Below are 21,855 nucleotides of genomic sequence, written 5' to 3' on the forward strand. Positions count from 1 at the left end.
CTCTCGCCCTCTCTCTCGCCCTCTCTCTCGCCCTCTCTCTCGCCCTCTCTCTCGCCCTCTCTCTCGCCCTCTCTCTCGCCCTCTCTCTCGCCCTCTCTCTCGCCCTCTCTCTCGCCCTCTCTCTCGCCCTCTCTCTCGCCCTCTCTCTCGCCCTCTCTCTCGCCCTCTCTCTCGCCCTCTCTCTCGCCCTCTCTCTCGCCCTCTCTCTCGCCCTCTCTCTCGCCCTCTCTCTCGCCCTCTCTCTCGCCCTCTCTCTCGCCCTCTCTCTCGCCCTCTCTCTCGCCCTCTCTCTCGCCCTCTCTCTCGCCCTCTCTCTCGCCCTCTCTCTCGCCCTCTCTCTCGCCCTCTCTCTCGCCCTCTCTCTCGCCCTCTCTCTCGCCCTCTCTCTCGCCCTCTCTCTCGCCCTCTCTCTCGCCCTCTCTCTCGCCCTCTCTCTCGCCCTCTCTCTCGCCCTCTCTCTCGCCCTCTCTCTCGCCCTCTCTCTCGCCCTCTCTCTCGCCCTCTCTCTCGCCCTCTCTCTCGCCCTCTCTCTCGCCCTCTCTCTCGCCCTCTCTCTCGCCCTCTCTCTCGCCCTCTCTCTCGCCCTCTCTCTCGCCCTCTCTCTCGCCCTCTCTCTCGCCCTCTCTCTCGCCCTCTCTCTCGCCCTCTCTCTCGCCCTCTCTCTCGCCCTCTCTCTCGCCCTCTCTCTCGCCCTCTCTCTCGCCCTCTCTCTCGCCCTCCCTCTCGCCCTCTCTCTCGCCCTCTCTCTCGCCCTCTCTCTCGCCCTCTCTCTCGCCCTCTCTCTCGCCCTCTCTCTCTCTCTCTCGCCCTCTCTCTCTCGCCCTCTCTCTCTCGCCCTCTCTCTCTCGCCCTCTCTCTCTCGCCCTCTCTCTCTCGCCCTCTCTCTCTCGCCCTCTCTCTCTCTCTCGCCCTCTCTCTCTCTCTCGCCCTCTCTCTCTCGCTCTCTCTCTCTCTCGCCCTCCCTCTCGCCCTCCCTCTCGCCCTCCCTCTCGCCCTCCCTCTCGCGCCCTCCCTCTCGCGCCCTCCCTCTCGCGCCCTCCCTCTCGCGCCCTCCCTCTCGCGCCCTCCCTCTCGCGCCCTCCCTCTCGCGCCCTCCCTCTCGCGCCCTCCCTCTCGCGCCCTCCCTCTCGCGCCCTCCCTCTCGCGCCCTCCCTCTCGCGCCCTCCCTCTCGCGCCCTCCCTCTCGCGCCCTCCCTCTCGCGCCCTCCCTCTCGCGCCCTCCCTCTCGCGCCCTCCCTCTCGCGCCCGCCCTCTCGCGCCCGCCCTCTCGCGCCCGCCCTCTCGCGCCCGCTCGCCCTCTCGCCCTCGCTCGCCCTCTCGCCCTCGCTCGCCCTCTCGCCCTCGCTCGCCCTCTCGCCCTCGCTCGCCCTCTCGCCCTCGCTCGCTCGCTCGCTCGCCCTCTCGCCCTCTCTCGCTCGCTCGCCCTCTGTTTTCTCTCGGTCTCTCTCTCGCTCTGTCTCTTGCCTTCTCTCTCTGATTCTTTAACCTCAATAATGTGCAATTTATATTAAGGTATATTAATGATTTTGAGATTAACATATCCAAGTTTAGTAATGAACCAAAGCTGGGTGGAACAATTGGCTTTTAAGACCAACACAGAGGATGCAAAGACAAATAGACTGTTAAGAAGTCAATAGAGAGACATAAAATATTATGTGAGAAATAAAAATTGTTTAGTTGGAATTATACTATTGTTGAATTTTTTTTAAATAGTGAAATTTTAAATAATAGATAGGAGTTGGCATAAAGAGATCTTGCTAAAACTGTACAATGTTTTTGTGAAATCGTATGTGGGTAATTGTGCATAATTTTGGTTTCCTTATCTAAGGAATACTTGCCACTGAGATGGTGCAGTAACGATTAACTCGTGATTTCTGGAATGAAAGGTTGAGTAGATTGGGTCTTTACTCTCTGGAATTTAAAATTAAAAATGAAACTTGACGAGAATTGATGTTTCGGGCATAAGCCCTTCATCAGGAATTGATTCCTGGAGAAAGGTCAATGCCTGAAACTTTGACTCTCCTGCTCCTCAGATGCTACCTGACCTGCTATGCTTTTCCAGCACCGCACTCTCTATTTTGATCTCCAGCATCTGCAGTCCTCACTTTCCCTCAAATTGCCCATAGTGTCCAGGGGATGTGGATTTGGTGAATTAGCCATGGGAAGTACAGGGTTGTAGGATTGGGGGGATGCTGTTGGGAGGGTTGATGTGGACTTGGTGGGCCAAATGGCTTGTTTCCATACTGTAGGGATACTATTGAGCGTTGGTGGTGGAGAGTGTCATTCTTTGTTTTTTTTAATTTATTGAAAACTTTTTGTTACAAAATTAGGAAGTTGTAGAAACATGAAAATATAGCATCAGAACATCAGAAACAGTAAACCAACTACTATACTTTTCTGCAAAAGAAATCAAAACTATACTTATTACAAATCAACAAATAAATAAATAACGCCGCTCAGCACAACAAGACCATAGCTCTCAACCTTTGAGAGCATCAATTATTAAACCTAATCTGAGACTGGTACAGCTGAGAACAGAAGTGAGTCAAACAGTCAGGGCAGGCAGGGACAAGGTAGGACTAATAAATTAAACTGCATTTATTTCAATGCAAGGGGCCTAATGGGGAAGGCAGATGAACTCAGGGCATGGTTAGGAACATGGGACTGGGATATCATAGCAATTACAGAAACATGGCTCAAGGATGGGCAGGGATGTCAACGTAATGTTCCAGGATACAAATGCTACAGGAAGGATAGAAAGGGAGGCAAGAGAGGAGAGGGAGTGGCATTTTTGATAAAGGATAGCATTACAGCTGTGCTGAGGGAGGATATTCCCGGAAATACATCCAGAGAAGTTATTTGGGTGGAACTGAGAAATAAGAAAGGGATGATCACCTTATTGGGACTGTATTATAGACCCCCTAATAGTTAGAGGGAAATTGAGAAACAAACTTGTAAGGAGATCTCAGCTATCTGTAAGAATAATAGGGTGGTTATGGTAGGGGATTTTAACTTTCCAAACATAGACTGGGACTGCTATTGTGTTAAGGGTTTAGATGGAGAGGAACTTGTTAAGTGTGTACAAGACAATTTCTTGATTCAGTATGTGGATATACCTACTAGAGAAGGTGCAAAACCTGACCTCCTCTTGGGAAATAAGGCAGAGTAGGTGACTGAGGTGTCAGTACGGGAGCACTTTGGGGCCAGCGACCATAATTCTGTTAGTTTTAAAATAGTGATGGAAAAGGATCGACCAGATCTAAAAGTTGAAATTCTAAATTGGAGAAAGGCCAATTTTGACGGTATTAGGCAAGAACTTTCGAAAGCTGATTGGAGGCAGATGCTCGCAGGTAAAGGGACGGCTGGAAAATGGGAAGCCTTCAGAAATGAGATAACGAGAATCCATAAAAAATATATTCCTGTCCAGGTGAAAGGAAAGGCTGTTAGGTATAGGGAATGCTGGATGACTAAAGAAATTGGGGGTTTTGTTAAGGAAAAGAAGGAAGCATATGTCAGGTATAGACAGGATAGATCAATTGAATCCTTAGAAGAGTATAAAGGAGGTAGGAGTATACTTAAGAAGGAAATCAGGAGGGCAAAATGGGGACATGAGATAGCTTTGGCAAATAGAATTAAGGAGAATCCAAAGGGTTTTTACAAATACATTAAGGACAAAAGGGTAACTAGGGAGAGAATAGGGCCCCTCAAAGATCAGCAAGGCGGCCTTTGTGTGGAGCCACAGAAAATGGGGGAGATACTAAATGAGTATTTTGCATCAGTATTTACTGTGGAAAAGGATATGGAAGATATAGACTGTAGGGCAATAGATGGTGACATCTTGCAAAATGTCCAGATTACAGAGGAGGAAGTGCTTGATGTCTTGAAACGAGTAAAGGTGGATAAATCCCCAGGACCTGATCAGATGTACCCGAGAACTCTGTGGGAAGCTAGAGAACTGATTACTGGGTCTCTTGCTGAGATATTTGTATCATCGATAGTCACAGGTGAGGTGCTGGAAGACTGGAGGTTGGCAAACATAGTGCCACTGTTTAAGAAGGACGGTAAAGACAAGCCAGGGAACTATAGACCGGTGAGCCTGACCTCGGTGGTGGGCAAGTTGTTGGAGGGAATCCTGAGGGACAGGATGTACATGTATTTGGAAAGGCAAGAACTGATTAGGGATAGTCAACATGGCTTTGTGCATGGGAAATCTTGTCTCACAAACTTGATTGAGTTTTTTGAAGAAGTAACAAGGAGAATTGATGAGGGCAGAGCAGTAGATGTGATCTATATGGACTTCAGTAAGGCGTTCGACAAGGTTCCACATGGGAGACTGATAGCAAGGTTAGATCTCATGGAATACAGGGAGAACTAGCCATTTGGATGCAGAATGGCTCAAAGGTGGTGATGGAGGGTTGTTTTTCAGACTGGAGGCCTGTGACCAGTGGAGTGCCACAAGGATCGGTGCGGGGCCCTCTACTTTTTGTCATTTACATAAATGATTTGGATGTGGGCATAAGAGATACAGTTAGTAAGTTTGCAGATGACACCAAAATTGAAGCTGTAGTGGACAGCGAAGAGGGTTACCTCAAATTACAACAGGATTTTGACCAGATGGGCCAATGGGCTGAGATGTGGCAGATGGAGTTTAATTCAGATAAATGCGAGGTGCTGCATTTTGGGAAAGCAAATCTTAGCAGGACTTGTACACTTAATGGTAAGGTCCTAGGGAGGGTTGCTGAACAAAGAGACCTTGGAGTGCAGATTCATAGCTCCTTGAAAGTGGTGTCGCAGGTAGATAGGATAGTGAAGAAGGCGTTTGATATGCTTTCCTTTATTAGTCAGAGTATTGAGTACAGGAGTTGGGAGGTCATGTTGCGGCTGTACAGGACATTGGTTAGGCCACTGTTGGAATGTTGCGTGCAGTTCTGGTCTCCTTCCTACAAGGAGAAAAGATCTACAAGGATCTTGCCAGGCTTGGAGGATCTGAGCTACAGGGAGAAGCTGAACAGGCTGATGCTGTTTTCTCTGGAGTGTCAGAGGCTGAAGAGTGACCTTTATAGACGTTTACAAAATTATGAGGGGCATAGATAGGATAAATAGGCAAAGTCTTTTCCCTGTGTTGGTGAAGTCCAGAATTAGAGGGCATAGGTTTAGGGTGAGAGGAGAAAGATATAAAAGAGACCTAAGGGGCAACCTTTTCACGTAGAAGGTGGTATGTGTATGGAATGAGCTGCCAGAGGAAGTGGTGAAGGCTGGTACAATTACAACATTTTAAGAGGCATTTGGATGGGTATATGAATAGGAAGGGTTTGGAGGGATATGGGCTGGGTGATGGCAGGTGGGACTAGATTGGTTCAGATATCTGGTCAGCATGGACGGGATGGGAATGGAACGGTCTGTTTCCATGATGTACATCTCTATGACTCTAAATAGGAATTTAAATCCCTCCAAGCTCGTCGAGTGGAATCAGTGGGCATACTGCCAGTTTTGGAGATGTATGTCAGGTCCATGCCCTCGAAATTCCATTGAATATCCTTAAATCATAATATCGAAGGTTGTTTGTTGTTTTTCCAGGTTCAGTCGGTTTTGATGTCTCTCACAGGGGAAGAATTGGAGACTCTGAAGAAGGATTTGATCAGTATTAAAGAGGTTTTCTTACTCAAAGAATTAAATACAGGGGAAGAGCACGAGGACAAGCAAGGTATCCTAATGTGATATTAGTGTCTTTCTCCTCAGTTTCTCAAAAAGATGACGTGAATAATTAACACTTGAAAGCTGTACAGAAATAACAATTGTGATGTAACGACAAGCGAAGAATTTTAGTTTTTGTTTTCTTAGAGAATTTTAATCATCAGACTAATTAGTTTAGGAACTCTGGATTCATTAAGCTCTAGTTATCCAAATTGTAGGCAATGTGTCTCTGCATACAATTTGAGTTCAGTTCAATTCAAGACATGAATGTATCTATTGATTAAAATCTAATTTGTGTTATTTATGATAGACAACAAAGCAGCAACTTTTCATATGAGCATTTTTTTACCATGCCATTACCTTACCGAAAATAGAACAGATCAATTACAATAAAGCCATCTCCATAGCGGATGATTATGGTAGTTCATATCCTACATACAAAGAGAAAAGATTGGGTCATTTAATCTTCGGAGCTGATTTCCCCATGCATCGCGCTCATGATTAGTTTGCGACCTAATTGTTTATACCTGCCTTTGACCCATATGCCTTAATCACTCTGGATAACAAAACTTTAACAACCTCAGATTTAAAATTAATGATTAGATTAGAATAGATTCCCTACAGTGTGAAATCAGGCCCTTCTGCCCAACAAGTCCACACCGACCCTCCGAAGTGTAACCCACCCAGAACTGATATACTTAAATTCCCATTGGTTAGAATCCCAAACTTCAAACACCATTTGTATATTGAAGCATATACTATTTTCACTCCTGAAAGTTCTGGCTCTAATATTTAAGCTCTAATGTTCTAGAATTTACAACCAGCAGACATAGGCCTGAGTTTTTGGTCCTTTCTTTGGAGTGTGGAATCTGACAATTGCTCTGCAAACCCAACCCAGAAAAAAGTGTCTCAGATGACTGAATTTTCAAGTGAAAGATTTGCAGGTGAAATGAGAATTGGACCCGCCACTCTCAAGAAGGAGTTCAGAAGCAGCCACGTGGACAGTTGGTTGTCGAGGCAGGCTGAATAAGGCCAACTCAGTACTTCAGAGCAATGAAAAACAGCTTAAAAAAAAACACCTTTAAAGCTTATCAGCCCATCCCAACACATCCATGTCCAACTTATGCCCCATACCAACCCTTCATATCCTCCATGCCAATCTCTGCACCTCCATCCACTCTCCATATTGCCATACCCTCCGTGTCATTCTGTGCTACTCTACCCAGCCCATATTGTCTTTTGAAACCTATGGACCAACTAAGTTCCAACTTATCCTCCCTAACCTTTGCCCTTGTAGCCTCCATGCTGACTCATTTAGAATGTACCATGGTCAGACCTCAGCACCCATACTGAGTTGAAATAAAGTTCATAAGTGTCTACTTTTTATGAATATGGATGAAAGACAGAAAACCGAAGTGGAGTAACAGAATCAGCTTGAAAGAGTGAATGGCTTACTTGTGCTTCTTCGAGAGTGAGACATATCAAATTCACTATATAGGAAGGTGCAAATTTTCATCTATTTTAGCAATGTAAAGAGCTATTCTAATGCATAGCTATTGTGAGAAGCATGCTACCATGGTCTATGCCATTTGATAAATAATGTATTGTCAAAGGATCAAAAAGTACAACAGCTTAAGCCCAATTTAAACAAAATGTACCAGTTGTCTTTAAATGTGCCAGAACTGAATTCTCCAGTTGCACAAATCCAAATATCTTTAACCAACATATCCGATTAACTTGTTACAGAATTTAGATTTCCCAATTAATTCTACATTCTTCCCAAAATAAATTCCTTGTGAATGGGAACATGTACTATGCAATCAGATAAAATAATTTACTACTACTACTATTACTATTACTACTACAAGTAAAGATTGGAAGTATGGTTATCTTGCTTGAATGTAGCACATTAAGGTAACTTACAAAGCTTTAGAAAAAAATCACTATGGACTGTTATTTTAGTTAACCTGAAAGTGATGCAGAAAATGCTGTAAAGGGATTAACTGCTATTTTGTTTCTGGCAGGTGATGATAATGAGTTTGTATACACGCTAACTGAGCTGCTATTTGAGTTGCACGTAGCTGCTACTCCAGACAAGCTTAACAAGGCAAGTAGAGTTTGTAAATAATTGTAGTACATTTACGATGTGTTTTGAGGAATGGTGATGGTGTGTGTGGCGGTGGAGTGGGGATGGGAGTGGAGGCTAGGAGTGTTGGAGTGCTTCTTCATGTAATGTTTCTGCAAATAAGAGATCACATTTTAAAGCCTGTAATTCTTCCCTGAATTAGAATGTAATGCTTTAACTTGCATGGATTTATTCTCATAATAGTTTGATTTGATGGATCATTAAGTTTCACTCGCCATCTGAAGCAAGTGAGGTGAGGTGATATAGGGGAATGCTTTGTCTCTTGTCTGGTAGCATTTTCAAAAGGATCAGTAGCCATGTGGGAATTGGGGAAAAGAATTGAGAGTGAGACTGATTCTCTGCATGTTGGTTCTTGCTAATTTCCTATTGGGCTGCTGTTTGAGTCTGCAACAGATCAGAAAAGTAACTTGTCTTTGTGAAGTTTACCTTTTGCCCTGCGTTGCTATAAAACACAAGCAACATATTTAAACCTCCAAAGCATGATTTCTTGTCTATTTTAAAAATGTTGAGGTGAGGGAATTGAGAAAAGTCTTACTTTTGACTGCCCCATAGGATGATGGCACCTGAGTCTTTTCAGATGATGGCAGATTGGGCTGTATTTGGGGCTTGCTGTCACTAAACCTGACCATACTCTGCTAAGTTTGTATCAGTGATCAGGAACTTTGCAATTGGAACTGCACTTGTTCAAGGTCTACCTATCGGATCTGTCCTCTGACACTATCGCTGCCACTTGTGACTACTTAGGTACTTCTTTGGAGGTCTGTGTGAGGCTGGCTTGTTAAGCTAATAAATAGCTTAAGGGCTAACTGCAAGTCATTGTGTCTGACCTTTTCATAGAACCATAGAATCCCTACAGTGTGGAAACAGGCCATTTGGCCCAAGTCCACACCAACCCTCCAAAGAGTAATCCACCCAGACCCATTCCCTTACGCTATTACTCTACATTTCCCCTGACTAATGCATCTGATCTACACATCCCTAAATACTAAAGGCAATTTAGCATGGCCAGCTCACCTAACCTGCACATATTTGGACTTGTGGGAGGAAACCAGAGCACCCAGAGAAAACCCACACAAACATGGGGGAAAAGTGCAAACTCCACAAAGTTGCCCCAAGGCTGGAATTGAACCCTAGTCGCTAATGCTGTGAGGCAACAGTGCTAACCACTGAGCAACCGTGCCGGCCATCCTTTCTTACCTATGTTTAAATCACTTTTGTTATTTTTAAATTATAAAGGTATTGCAACCTTGCAAGTAGCAGTCAGTAGTTGAAGAGGTTTTCATTGTGATCTGACACTGATTTGTTGTGTCTCTCTTTCCCTATGATTGCGTCAGCTGATTCTTTCTTCCACTGTTGGCATAATTTATCATTACCTTAGCTTGTGATAATCATGGTTTAACAGAAGAATGTTTGTATATTTAAATTAAAAGCGCGGATTAAAATATAGTCATTTTCAGATGGAGCCTGAATTGTTTTATATTACAGTTAGAACTAATTTGAAACTTGCAATGATAAAGTACTTGTGATGAGGTGTACAAGGTAATTTGGCTGAAAGAAGAGAATATCACAGAAGTTCTTGTGGTAGAATTATACTGGGCGGGGGATCTACTGCCCTTCATCAATGGCAAAGCCAGCATTTGATGCCTTTCAGAAAATTACGATCTGTTACCTTGAATTTCTGTTGCCAATACAGTGAAGGGGCTTCTGTAATCAAAACAAAGTACTGGAAGTACTCAACAGATCAGGCAGCATCTGTGAAGCAAAAGACAGGATTCATGTTTGAAATCAATGATAACTTGAGAGCACTTAAACTCTAATGAAGGGTTAATTCAAGAGTTCCAGACTACTGGCCCTGGTGACAAGAAACATCACCTTGGGTTTCCTTTCCTTTGTTGTCAGCTGTTGTCTTGAGCTAGTCCTACAACAATGTGATTACTTACCTATAATGTGGTGCAGCAAGCTATACTGACATGCCAGAAGCACTAAAAGCCCCGCAACACCTCAGGGACATTTATAATAATGGTTTTTTTGAACAATTCATAAGTTGACCCAAAGCATTTTGTTGCCCGAATGCAAATACATCATTTATCCGTTATCCAGATTTCTAATCATTAATAATGTCTAATAATCATCATCAGCATTTTGTAGCTCAGACATTCTCAGGTCAATTATAGTGAAGTATCTCAACCTTTTTTTTTACTAAAGCTAACTATGAAAAAGTGGATCAAATTTCAGTTGTTCCTTTGTCATGTCACAATTATTGTTCAGTATGTTGCATCTCATAGTCTTTAGTCAACCATTAGAGGATTTTGACTTTTTAAGGAAATATCAGCTTTGAAAAATAAATATTTTGTGAAGTCACCCAGCAGACAACCTTCTAGTGCTTTAATAGAAGCAACATACTGTGGATTCTGGAAATCTGAAAAACAGAAAATACAACAGAAACTCATAGATTTGACAGTATCTGTGGAGAGAAAGTTAATATTTTGAGACAATTATGACTGTTCTCTAGAATGTATTAACAGCTCAATTTCCCCCGTTATTATCCTGCCCCTGCCATAGTATGGTTGGCATGGTCAAGCAGGAGCCAGCAGCCAACTTTTAATATGTTTTTAACAAGATCGGGAGGGAAGGGGAGTACTATCTTTGCACAGTGCCTTTTGTGTATTGTACCCCTCCAGAAGATAGTAACTGCTTTCTGTCTTCCTTCTCTTGCGGACATTAAAACGTCACATTAATGTCTCTTCCCCAGCCCTTTCCTACAACCCTCCACTTTACCCCTCTGCTCCATACCTGAGTCTGAGATCACATTGACACTTACAGTCTCTTCAATGCGCAGTACTGAGCTCTACCTAATCAGATGTTTTTTCCCTGGGTTGATGGGAGGGGATGGGCAAGCAGTTCCTCACCACACTCGCAGCACCCATAATATTCTGCCCATGGTTTCAACAAAAAGCTTTCTATTAAATTAACGTTGGTAATGCAAGCACATATGTTTTTTATTCTAATATCACTTTCATATATTAAAATTGTTATTTGATGATCTGAGCTACTACTTCCTTATATAAATTGTAGTATTGCAGTATCTTGTATCTGTCCTGACTGGTTTTGAATCTGTATAGAGCCGCTGAGTATATTTTCCGTTTTGATTTATGATTAGTGAGCTTAATTAACATTGTAGAGAAAGTGAGGTCTGCAGATGCTGGAGATCAGAGCTGAAAATGTGTTGCTGGAAAAGCGCAGCAGGTCAGGCAGCATCCAGGGAACAGGAGAATCGACGTTTCGGGCATAAGCCTGAAGAAGGGCTTATGCCCGAAACGTCGATTCTCCTGTTCCCTGGATGCTGCCTGACCTGCTGCGCTTTTCCAGCAACACATTTTCAGCTAATTAACATTGTACCCAGTCAGTTTTTTTTTATGCATTAGGCACTATTTCAAAAGTAACTGCAAATAATATCTTCTAAAATGAATCATTGTCGCACCAGTGTAATCACATTCTTGAAACTGCTGTCATTGAGACATTTTCCTTATTACTATTCAGATATGGTCTACTGATTTGATTCAGTTTTGAAACAAACAAGATAATGAATTCAAATGGTGACATTGCTTGCCATTTTATCCCTTTATGTTCTGCAAGGAATACAAGCACTTGGATTAAATATATAAATTAGATTTTAAAAATTTCTAATAAACAGCAATCTTAATAATCAAGTTGCGTACCCTTCTAACAGTAAAAGTAGTTAATTAAATGGTAATAAATGTGTTTTTGATTTTATGATGTCGAAAGTCATGAAGGCCTGTATTTTTGATGAGTTCAGATGACTCAGTTGGTTTTAAAAAATGGCATGTAGGCCTTGATTCCAAGACTTCTGAACCAATTCCTAGGCTTTCCAATTTTTACCAGGGCATTTTTTAAGAATGCAGAGAAATTCTGCTCATGAGCCCGCACCTGGCACTCCCAACCTGACTGACTCTATTGCCCCATGAATTGTTCCTGCGCATTTTCATGGAGACAGGCCAGGTTGTTAAAGATATGTGATCTACAACCTATCCTAGATGTGCTGAACAGTAGTGTACACGAAGGACGTTTTATAAGTTCAAACATTTCTCATGCACATAATTCCCCCCACTCTTTATGCCAGGGTATGCCAATCTACTCAATCCCTTATAAACAAAGTGTCAAGCTAGGGCAATTCTTAAGGTTATTCAAACTATGCACTGTATAGAAACAGTGCATTTTATGACAGTTATATGTGTAAAAATAACGTCAAAAACAGACTCCTTTTCTCTACAGTCCAATAAAGTGACAACAATCCAGACCTTTCAAATAACTGAAACTACACCCACTTGAAACTTTTTAATGTTGTATAAATAAACAGTGTAAAATTAATAGCAGAGAGCAAGCAGGGTCTCAGGCATTTCAAGAGATTAAATGGGTGCATAAGCCTCAGCCAAGGGCTAGCCTCATTAGAATTCCTGTTCTATTTTTAATCTGCTGTGATTATATCACACGTATGATCACATACTTAAAATACTATTTAAAGAAGAGAGTCACATAGTGATCCAAAGTATTGAAAGTCAGCTGATATCTTAAATTGACAATTATTTTTCCAGGCAAGGAGAAAGGCTTATGACTGGGTGAAAGAGACCAATGCTTTGCTTGCAGCAGAAGATAAAGAACTGGGATCAGAAAAAAATAATGAAAAAGAGAATGAAGAAGAGAAACTAAAATACAAAGCAAGTCAGAAAGACAAAATATCTGTAGAGGTAAGGATTTTCTAAGCTGTAAACTAGATGCATCTGCTAAAATTAAAAGATATTCTCAAAATTGTTAATACTAAGTTCTGTTATGCAAATGTACAAAGCCTGGTTTTTTCAGCTATAGTGTCCAGCAGCAATCTAATTTTGCAAAGCTCACAAAATGTACCACTCAGTTTCAATATAAAGGCTGCATCTTGTCATTTTGTTTTGGATGAAATACTGTACTGTGGATAATTCGGGACAAATAAGCTTTATTTGGACTCTGTGAATTTAGAAGATTACATGAAAAAATGCAGATGAATTGATCATTCATTTCAGTATTCCTCAACATATTTTGGTGTGTGCACAATGTCTACCATATTTTATTTATTAATTTAATGGGATGTAGGTTATTGCAGACTAAGTGAGTATTTATTGTTCATCCTGAATTGCTTAGAGGCAGTTCAGTGTTAGACACATTGCTGCAGTTCTGGACTCGAACATACTTGGCTAAATTAGTAAGGATGGCATATTTCCTCTCCTAAAGGCAATTAACAATGACTACATAGTCGCCATTATTCTGCTGCTTTATTCCAGATTTTTATTGCAGTCAAATTTCACCATCTGCTGCAATAAGACGTGAACCAGTGATCTCTATGTGTAGCATCGGAGGTTCTGGATTATTAATCCAAGAGAAAACCACGACACCACTGTTAGTAGATAAACCAGTCACCAGCAAGTACCTCTCCAGGCCAATTTGTTCTTCTCACCACCTTCCTATGAAAGTCCACAAAAAGGGAGATTGTACCCTCCCATCTTAAGATCTCTGGGCTGTACCTATGAAGGAGATTAGGAACGGCAATAAATGCTAGCCAGCTGGCGAAGCCCATGTCCCACAAATGAACAAAAATTGCCATTTGGGGCAGATGATGGATTACTGGTAACTGCAGTGTGCCATTCCAGCAAGGAGAATGGAATAAAAATTATGGAGAAAAATATTTATTTGTAAAGAAAATGTATCTGTGATTTCAATGCAGGATGTTTTGATGTTATCAATTGAGAGTCTGGCTGAGATAACAGCTCGCTGCATTGAGCAACTCCATAAAGTGGCTGAGTTAATGCTCCATGGACAGGATGTGGAGAAGTCAGCATTGGATCAGTCTAAAATCCTCACTCAGTAAGACTTAAAACTATATTGATGTTCATTTGGGATTGTTTATTTGACATATTCAAAAACATGTATTCAATATACCATGATTAGAAAAACAGACAATATTATTTTATGGTTCCTTGTTATTAAAATTAGGAAATAAAAGAAAACATCCCTCAAGTGCTAAACTAATGGATTTATGTTACAATAGTTACAAAAAATTCTAACAAAGGCAATTTTCTGTAGATGATAGCATTTGCTGCCAATATTTGCTTTCAAAATTTTCTCTTTTAACGACATGCTGCCCCCACCTAGCGCACAATCTAAACAAGTGTGCGTATAGCTTATCCCAGGTTTCTGTTTCGTTTCAACTGACTGCAGAAATATTTTCCAAATGTTCAAATTATCTTCACTATTCATGCACTAAATCTATTTAGATCTCCACATGAAGATGACTATTATTTTCTTCCCATGTTGTGGTGGTGCAATGTGAGTCAGAGATTAATGCAGCATAGAAATAGGCCCTTCAGCCCACCACGTCTATACCAACCAAACTCCACTAATCCCATTTACTTGTACTTACACCAGAGCATACTGTGCCCCAGCAATTTATGTACTCATCCAGATGCTTCTTAAATGTTTTGAAAGTACCTGCCTCCACCACGCTCTCAGGTAGCACGTTCTATATATCTACTACTCTCTATGGGTGAAAAACTTTTTTCAGAGATCTCCTCTAAACCACTTACTCCTCACCCTAGCTTATGTTCTCTGGTCTTAGACGCATCTCCCATAGGAAGAGATTATCACAATCTTCTGTCTAAGCCTGTCATAATTTTGTATACCTCAATCAGATCTCCAAGAGATTTCTCTGCTACAGAGAAAGCAAACCCGGCCTATCCAGTCTCTCTTTATAACTAAGAATTTTCATCCCAGGAAATATCCTGGTGAATCTCCTCTGCGCCCTCTCCATTGCAGTACATCCTTCCGATAGTATGGTAACCAGAGCTGCACACAGTATTCCATCTGTGGTGTAAATGATGTTTATAAAGTTCTAACAAGACTGCCTTGCCTCCATTCTAAACCCCGGCATATGAAGGCACGAAGCCGATATGCTTTCCTCACCACTCTGTCTACCTATGCTGAAGAAGGGCTTATGCCTGAAACATCGATTCTCCTGCTCTTTGGATGCTGCCTGGCCTGCAGTGTTTTTCCAGCACCACAATTTTCAACTCTGGTCTCCAGCATCTTTCTCCTAACTCGGGGATCTGTAGACTTGTACACAAATGTCAGGTTTCTCCTCAGTATTCCCTAGGGACCTACCATTCGCTGTGTTTATCCTTCCCTTACAAAACCTCCCAAAATATATCTCCTCGCACCTATCAGACTGTAGCCAGTGCCATCTGCCTCACTATCAATACCACCACTAATTCTCATGTCATCTGCAGCTTACTAATTAAACCTTCTAGTATTCACATCCAAACAGTTAATGTCCATGACAAAAAGCAAGGATCCTAGCTCCAATCCCTGTGGTACACCATCAGTCACAGACTTTTAATTGCAAAAACAACCCTTCAATATTTATAAGTCAATTTTTGATCCAGTTTGCCAGCTTGCCTTGTCAAAGGTGTTGCTGAAGTCCATGTCTACCATATCAACTGCAGTACCCTCATCAATATATTTAGTTATCTTTACAAAAAAAGCAATTAAATTAGGCAGACAGGATCTCCCTTTCAACAAATCCATGCTGACTCTCCCTGATCAATCCCTGCCTTTCCAAGTATTGATTAATCCTGTCCTTCAGAATTGTTTTCAATAATTTCCCTACCACTGACATCAGACTAACTAATATATAATTACCTGTCCTATCCTCTTTTTGAACAAAGGAACTACATTAGCTATTCTCCAGTCATCTGGCACTTCACCTGTAGCCAACAAAGTATTAAATAAATCCACCAGCAATTTTCTTCCCTGCCACTCCTAACAACTTGGGATATGTCTCATCAGACCCTTAGGATATATGCATCTAAATGCCTGCTAAAACATTTAAAACCTCCTCTGTATTAATCTTAACATGTTCCAGAATCTCACCATCCCAACTGATGTCCCCTGCTACAATTGTGGATATAGATGAGAAGTGTTCATTTAAGACTTCACCCACATCTACTGGCTCCATACACAGGTTGCCCCTTTACTTTCTAACAGGTCCCATTCTTTCTGTGGTAATCTTCTTGCTGTTAATATACTTATAAAAAGCCTTGGGATTTTCCTTTTGCCAAAGATATTTCTCGGCCTCTTTTTTGCCTTTCTAGTTTCCTTTTTAAGCAGTCTCCTATACTATCTATACTTTTGGACTACTGTGTAATTCTGGTCGCACTACTATACTATTAAATTGGAAAGGGTTCAGAAAAGATTTACCGGGATGTTGCTGGGATTAGAGGTTTTGATTCATAAGGAGAGGCTGGATAGATTGAGGCATCTTTCACTGGAGCGTGGGAGGTTGAGGGGTGACATTATGGAGATTTATAAAATCATGAAGAACATAGATAAGGTAAATAGCAAAGATCTTTTCCCTAGGATGGGAGAATTCACAACCAGGGGGCATGTTTTTAAGGTGAGAGGAGAAAGAATTAAAAGGGATCTGGGTGGTGTGTGGGACTGGTTTAGTCTGAAAAACTTGGTCGGCATGGATGAGTTGGACTGCAGGGTCTGTTTCCATGGTATGGGACTCTCTGACTTTTGAAGGGCTCCCCTTATTTTTAACATGCTGTACCTGAAGCATGTTTCTCTCTTTCACTTTATCAAACTCTCAATATCCGTTGACATTCCTGGACTTACTGCACTTGCCCTTCACTTTTAGAGGAAAACTTTGGCCCTGAATTCTCATGATACTACTTTTAAAAAATTCCCACTTTCAAAATGTAGATTTACATGCAAGTAGCTGCTCCCAGATTATATTTGCCAGATCTTGTCTGATGATACTGAAGTAGGCCTTATCTCAATTTATCTCTTAACTTCTGCACTATCCTTATCCCTGACTTTGAAACTTAGAGTCATGGTCACTATCCCCAAAACGCTTGCTGGCTGAAACTTCAACCGTTTGACCAGTTTCCCTAGGATTAGGTCTAACACTAGTAGGCAAAAGTAAGGACTACAGATGTTGGAGATCAGAGTCTAGATTAGAGTGGTGCTGGCAAAGCTCAGCAGGTCAGGCAGCATCCGAGGAGCAGGAAAATCAGGGAGCCTTCATTCCTGATGAAGGGCTTTTGCCCGAAATGTCGCTTTTCCTTCTCCTCGGATGCTGCCTGACCTACTTTTCCAGCACCACTCTAACACTAGTAGACCTATCTACTAGCAAGAAAAGTTCTCTTGGATGTGATCTTCAGTTCTTCTCTGGAAAAAAAAAGGTAGATATTAAATGCTCCATGGCTTTGGTATTAATATGTTCAGAGGAGTGTGAATTTGTCAGCTAGCTGGCCATCACCTTCCCTAAGTGCAACCCCATTTAAAAAAAGAGGAAGACTGGGTGCCAGGATCATCGGCCCACCCGTGACATCTGTGTAAATAAGTAAGCATCCATTCAGCTTTTAATAAGCTATTTTAACCCTGAAAACATGCTACCCATATCAAACTGCAGTTGGCATGCACTGTTGGACCAAAGCAGGCACACTGTCTTTAGACATCTTGTTTGGGAGGTGCCTTGTGTTTATTGAAGTAACCTCCAAAATGCCAATAATAACTTCAACTACCAGACAGAATCTAGCCCCTCCACCACTGTCTACCTATTCCCTGGGCTCTAGGATCCCTCCCACCATGAAACCCATGATTTACTTTCTTGGGGCAGCCACGTTCCTTTTCTGGCACTGCCAGCAAAGATGGAGCTGGCAATCAATCAGATGATTTAGCAACTCCTGAAGGTGAAATTTCCTTCTGAATGAGAGGTATAAGTCTCACTTTGCCAGTTTAGCCTGCCTGCAGCATAGCAGTGGGACAGGCTTACAAGGAGCATGTTAGCTTACAGTCAGATTTCCATCTGGATTGTAATCTGATGTTGAGTGATCTACTGATCCTCCCTTCTGCAAATTTCTACTCAGAGTCATTTTTGAAATAACTCTACAGGGGCCTGTATTCTGTCACCAAGTCACCCTTTATTTACACGTGCATTGTACCTGACACTGCTCTGGCTTCCTCAGAGCCATCTCGTGGAGTGAACAGAACCTCTGACCATCTTGTTTGTCTCTCAGCCAGGGCTCCCTGATTAGAACAGATTAACAGCCCCAGTCAGGGAACTCATATTCTATGAGGTGCACCTGACTGATCTTGTTATAATCAGTACAACTTTACACACTAACAGTAGTTCAGCCCTGTTTAACTATCTTGGAAATGTTGTGAAAGTTTTCAGGTAACTCACCAAGCCTTTAAGCAAATTTGATGATTTCCATTTTGTTTTGTAATCACATTTTCTCACCAGGTTTTATTTCCTTCTGATCCAGGCTAACTATTGCAATGTGTACAGAAGTGTCCTCTTTGTCTAAGAAATTTGCTTCCTGTTTGATTCGAGCAGGGGTAAGTTCTTGTAGTTATTCACTATCATTTTTACTGCCTTAAAGTTGTGGATGATACTTGCTTCAAACTGTTGCATGGACTTCAGGGTGCCAATTGGGCTAAACAATAATTTCACAATTCACAAGAAGTTCAATATGGTCTGGGTTTGGAGAATTTATTGAAGCAATACAGGTTAAAATGTTCCATCAAGTAAGAAAGTACTTTGCTGAAATACATTCAAAACAAAATATGCAAAGATAATTTTCTCAATGTATATTCATGGTTTTTTTGTAACAGAAACAGGATATGAATACTTCTGGAATTCCTCCCATATTTTGAACAGTTGTCCAATTTAATATAAGACTGCATAAGGCTTTTGTGAACACATGCTGTTCAGCAATTCATACACATTGCCACAAAACCTTTTGCTATTTAATCTCTTCAGCCTTAGCCACATACCTTTCCCTTTGTTCTTCCTCCCCTTTCCCACTTATCACTTACTCAAAACCTATTGCATTTCAATCTTTCCTCAGTTCTGGTGAAAAGTCAATATCAACCTGGAATCTTAAATCTGTCTGACCTGATGATTATTTCAGTTTTCCGGCAGTAGTTTGTAACCTATGGCAGATTTGGTTTAATTGCATTTGTGAAATTTTCTACGCATTATTTTTACAGGCTAAAAAGAAAGCAGAGGTTTTAAATCCACAAATAAATACTATATTATTTGAGGTGAGCTTTACACTTTTTGAAATAATGCCTATACAATATTCTACAATATATTACCTTGCTTTATTTGGGGTAATATATCTTACCTGCTGTTTGTATTTGCTTAAACATTAAGGTGCCTTGTTTAATTTTCAGAATACAGAAAGCTGTTTTTATGCTTATCTGGTGTATTGACTGAAGGTCAATTATGGAATATTTGTCTGATTTCATGCCGTAGGATTAACAGATTGTGTGCTTTCAGGCTCTAAGACAGTATGAATTCGCTAATACAGCTATCTATGTTGTTCCATTCCTCTGCATTTTTCCTGTACTCATTTTTTAAAAAATGTTGATTTTTCAAATATTGATCTATTCTTTTCAAAGCTATTGTGGATCTTTTTCCATAAATGGATTTTTGTTGAAGTTGCCTTGTGAGTAATAAGGTGCTTTCAAAAAAGAGCAAGTTTAGGTACAGATTAGATACATTCCTACAAAAAGGAAAGGAATGGCATCCAAAGCTGGAGTTTCCAGGATGACTAAAGATATGAAGAGCCAAATGAAACTGAAAAAGGTTTATGTTAGGTGTCAGCTCATAATTTAGTAGGGAACCATACAGGATTCAGAAACATGGTAGAACTGCAAAGAGAAGTAAGAAAAACAAAGTGAATGTTCAAAAATCAATTAATGGGTAACATAAAGAGGAAACACAGAAATATTTTTTATTAATGTCCAAGTAGTAAAGAAAATGACCAAATAGGGGAAAAATTGATTTGCTTTTATATAATGTAGTTCACACCCACAAAGCACTTTACCTCCGACAAAGACTGACGTTCCATTGCAGTCCTGTCAGGGGTGTGGTGTTTCAGATGAGGTACCATGTGCTTGCTCAGGTTGATGTGCAAGATTCCATTGTACTATACATTTCTTCTTTCATTGTCACTGGGTCAAATTCCTGGAATTCCCTCCCTAAGGGCATTGTGGGAAAAACATACAGCACGTGGATTAGATTAGATTCCCTACAGTGTGGAAACAGGCCATTTGGCCCAACCAGTCCACACTGACCCTCCGAAGATTAATCCACGCAGACCGATTCCCCTCTGACTAATGCACCTGACACTATGGGCAACTTAGCACGGCCAATTCACCGGACCTGCACGTCTTTGGACTGTGGGAGGAAACCGGAGCATCCGGAGGAAACCCACACAGACACGGGGAGAAAATGCAAACTCCACACAGACAGTCGCCCTAGGCTAGAATCGAACCCAGGTCCCTGGTTCTGTGAGGCAGCAGTACTAACCACTGAGCTACCGTGCCACCCCTGACTGCACCTGTTCAAGAAGGCAGCTCACCATCAGCTTCTAAAGGGCAACTAGGGATAAGTAATAAATGCTAGCCAGCCAATGATGCACATGTACCGCGAGTGGACAAATAAAAACTTTAAAGAACTATTTTGAAGTAGAAATTATCCCCAAAGCCATGACAAATATTTATTCCTTAATCTGTATTTTATATTGATTATCTGCTCCTTATAATGTTTGTGAGAATTAGCTGTTGACAACTGCATCTGCTTCATTACAATAGTCTCTATGCTTCCAAAAAGTGAAAGGTGAGACATGAACGTTTACTGAGTTCTTACACCAGTCCTCATGTTCTGTACCTGGTACAAATTGGATGATTGAGTATGGAGGTTCAATTGTTGCTTTAGAAGGTGCCAAGGACTATGAACATGGATGGAGCACATAAGTTGGCAACGAGTTGTATTGGGGGGTGCATGGAAAAGACCTTTTAAGATTGCCCTTCCAAAGGTTCAGGGCATGGTTCCCCATTCTCTGAGGACCTATGACCAACTAGTCATAGTGAAGCTGACCCAAATAGATAAAAATAACATCTGAGAATTTACCCAGCAGTGGAGCCAGCCATGTTTGAAGTGCACTGTGTGGGCTTGCTACTTGCACCTTTATCCTGCACCAGGGAGCTTTGAAAGTACAGGGAATGGGATGGGAATCCTGGAATTGGTCCCCACCTACCATTTTAAAGGTTTCCAGAATCATTCTGATTCCACAAAGGTTCCAGCCCTTATGTTGTGAACAGTCTGGATCATTCCTGGAAAATTAGGGGAATCAATACTTTGACAAAGGTGCAAGATTTGTGGTGGGGATCAAAGTTAATGACTTCAGTCACCTCCACGTTTAGCTGGAGGAAATTATAGCTCGTGTAAGTTGAATGAGATGATGGAGAAAGCACTATGTATGCTTTTTCCACTTGTTTAAGTTCATTGTACAGCACTAAGAAAATATTTTCTCAAAATGCAGGACATCTTCCTCTACTGTGATTGATGCATTTGTTGACCGTCTCTTCTGTCAACATTTCTTTTCCCCCAGCCTTATGGAAAGAGCATACTTAGCTTCCAATTTTCATTTCTAATGCATGCAATGCAACAGCAACATTGTAGCCCATCCTCCCTTTATAGATTTTTATAAATGATCAGTGTTTTATGTCTTATTTCTGATTGCCATCATTTACAATTTTCTATTTTTACTTTCTTAGGGTGTAAGCTTGTGATCGTATTGTATCTTTTGTTGGATGGTTAGGTCAAAGCCCCATTACTTTTTTCAATGAACTAGAAATACAATCAAACCATAGATGTTACCAATAACTCCTAATCTATGCTGCTGACTGAACTGTTTCTGTAAACTGTGTAATGCTTTGGGCTGGATTTTACAAGATATGCTATGGTGATTCACTATTTGCCATGCAGTTATTCATTGCTGAGAAAATTGTACAAACACCTAGTATAATTTATCTGCTTGCAAGTCACACTATTTGCTTAGAGAATTCCATTCTGTGTAAGTCCCTTTTGAAAGTGAGCCAATTGATTG

At 41.5% G+C, this 21,855-nt stretch overlaps 1 protein-coding gene across 2 annotated transcripts in view; it reads left to right on the forward strand.

Annotated features, from left to right (window-relative positions):
- The window catches only part of LOC122551339 (protein NOXP20), a 60,929-nt gene that overhangs the window by 35,215 nt on the left and 3,859 nt on the right, over nt 1–21,855 (forward strand). For both annotated transcript variants that reach the window (XM_043693073.2, XM_087987257.1), the window contains exons 8-13: nt 5,578–5,704; nt 7,719–7,801; nt 12,454–12,606; nt 13,617–13,756; nt 18,220–18,292; nt 18,947–19,000. In XM_043693073.2, the coding sequence (XP_043549008.1) occupies nt 5,578–5,704; nt 7,719–7,801; nt 12,454–12,606; nt 13,617–13,756; nt 18,220–18,292; nt 18,947–19,000 (630 nt within the window). The remainder of the gene's footprint in view (nt 1–5,577; nt 5,705–7,718; nt 7,802–12,453; nt 12,607–13,616; nt 13,757–18,219; nt 18,293–18,946; nt 19,001–21,855) is intronic.

Source organism: Chiloscyllium plagiosum, unplaced genomic scaffold (assembly GCF_037043375.1).
Source record: "Chiloscyllium plagiosum isolate Xiang-an unplaced genomic scaffold, Cpla_swu_hap1 HiC_scaffold_1, whole genome shotgun sequence".
NCBI classification, from domain to species: Eukaryota; Metazoa; Chordata; class Chondrichthyes; order Orectolobiformes; family Hemiscylliidae; genus Chiloscyllium; species Chiloscyllium plagiosum.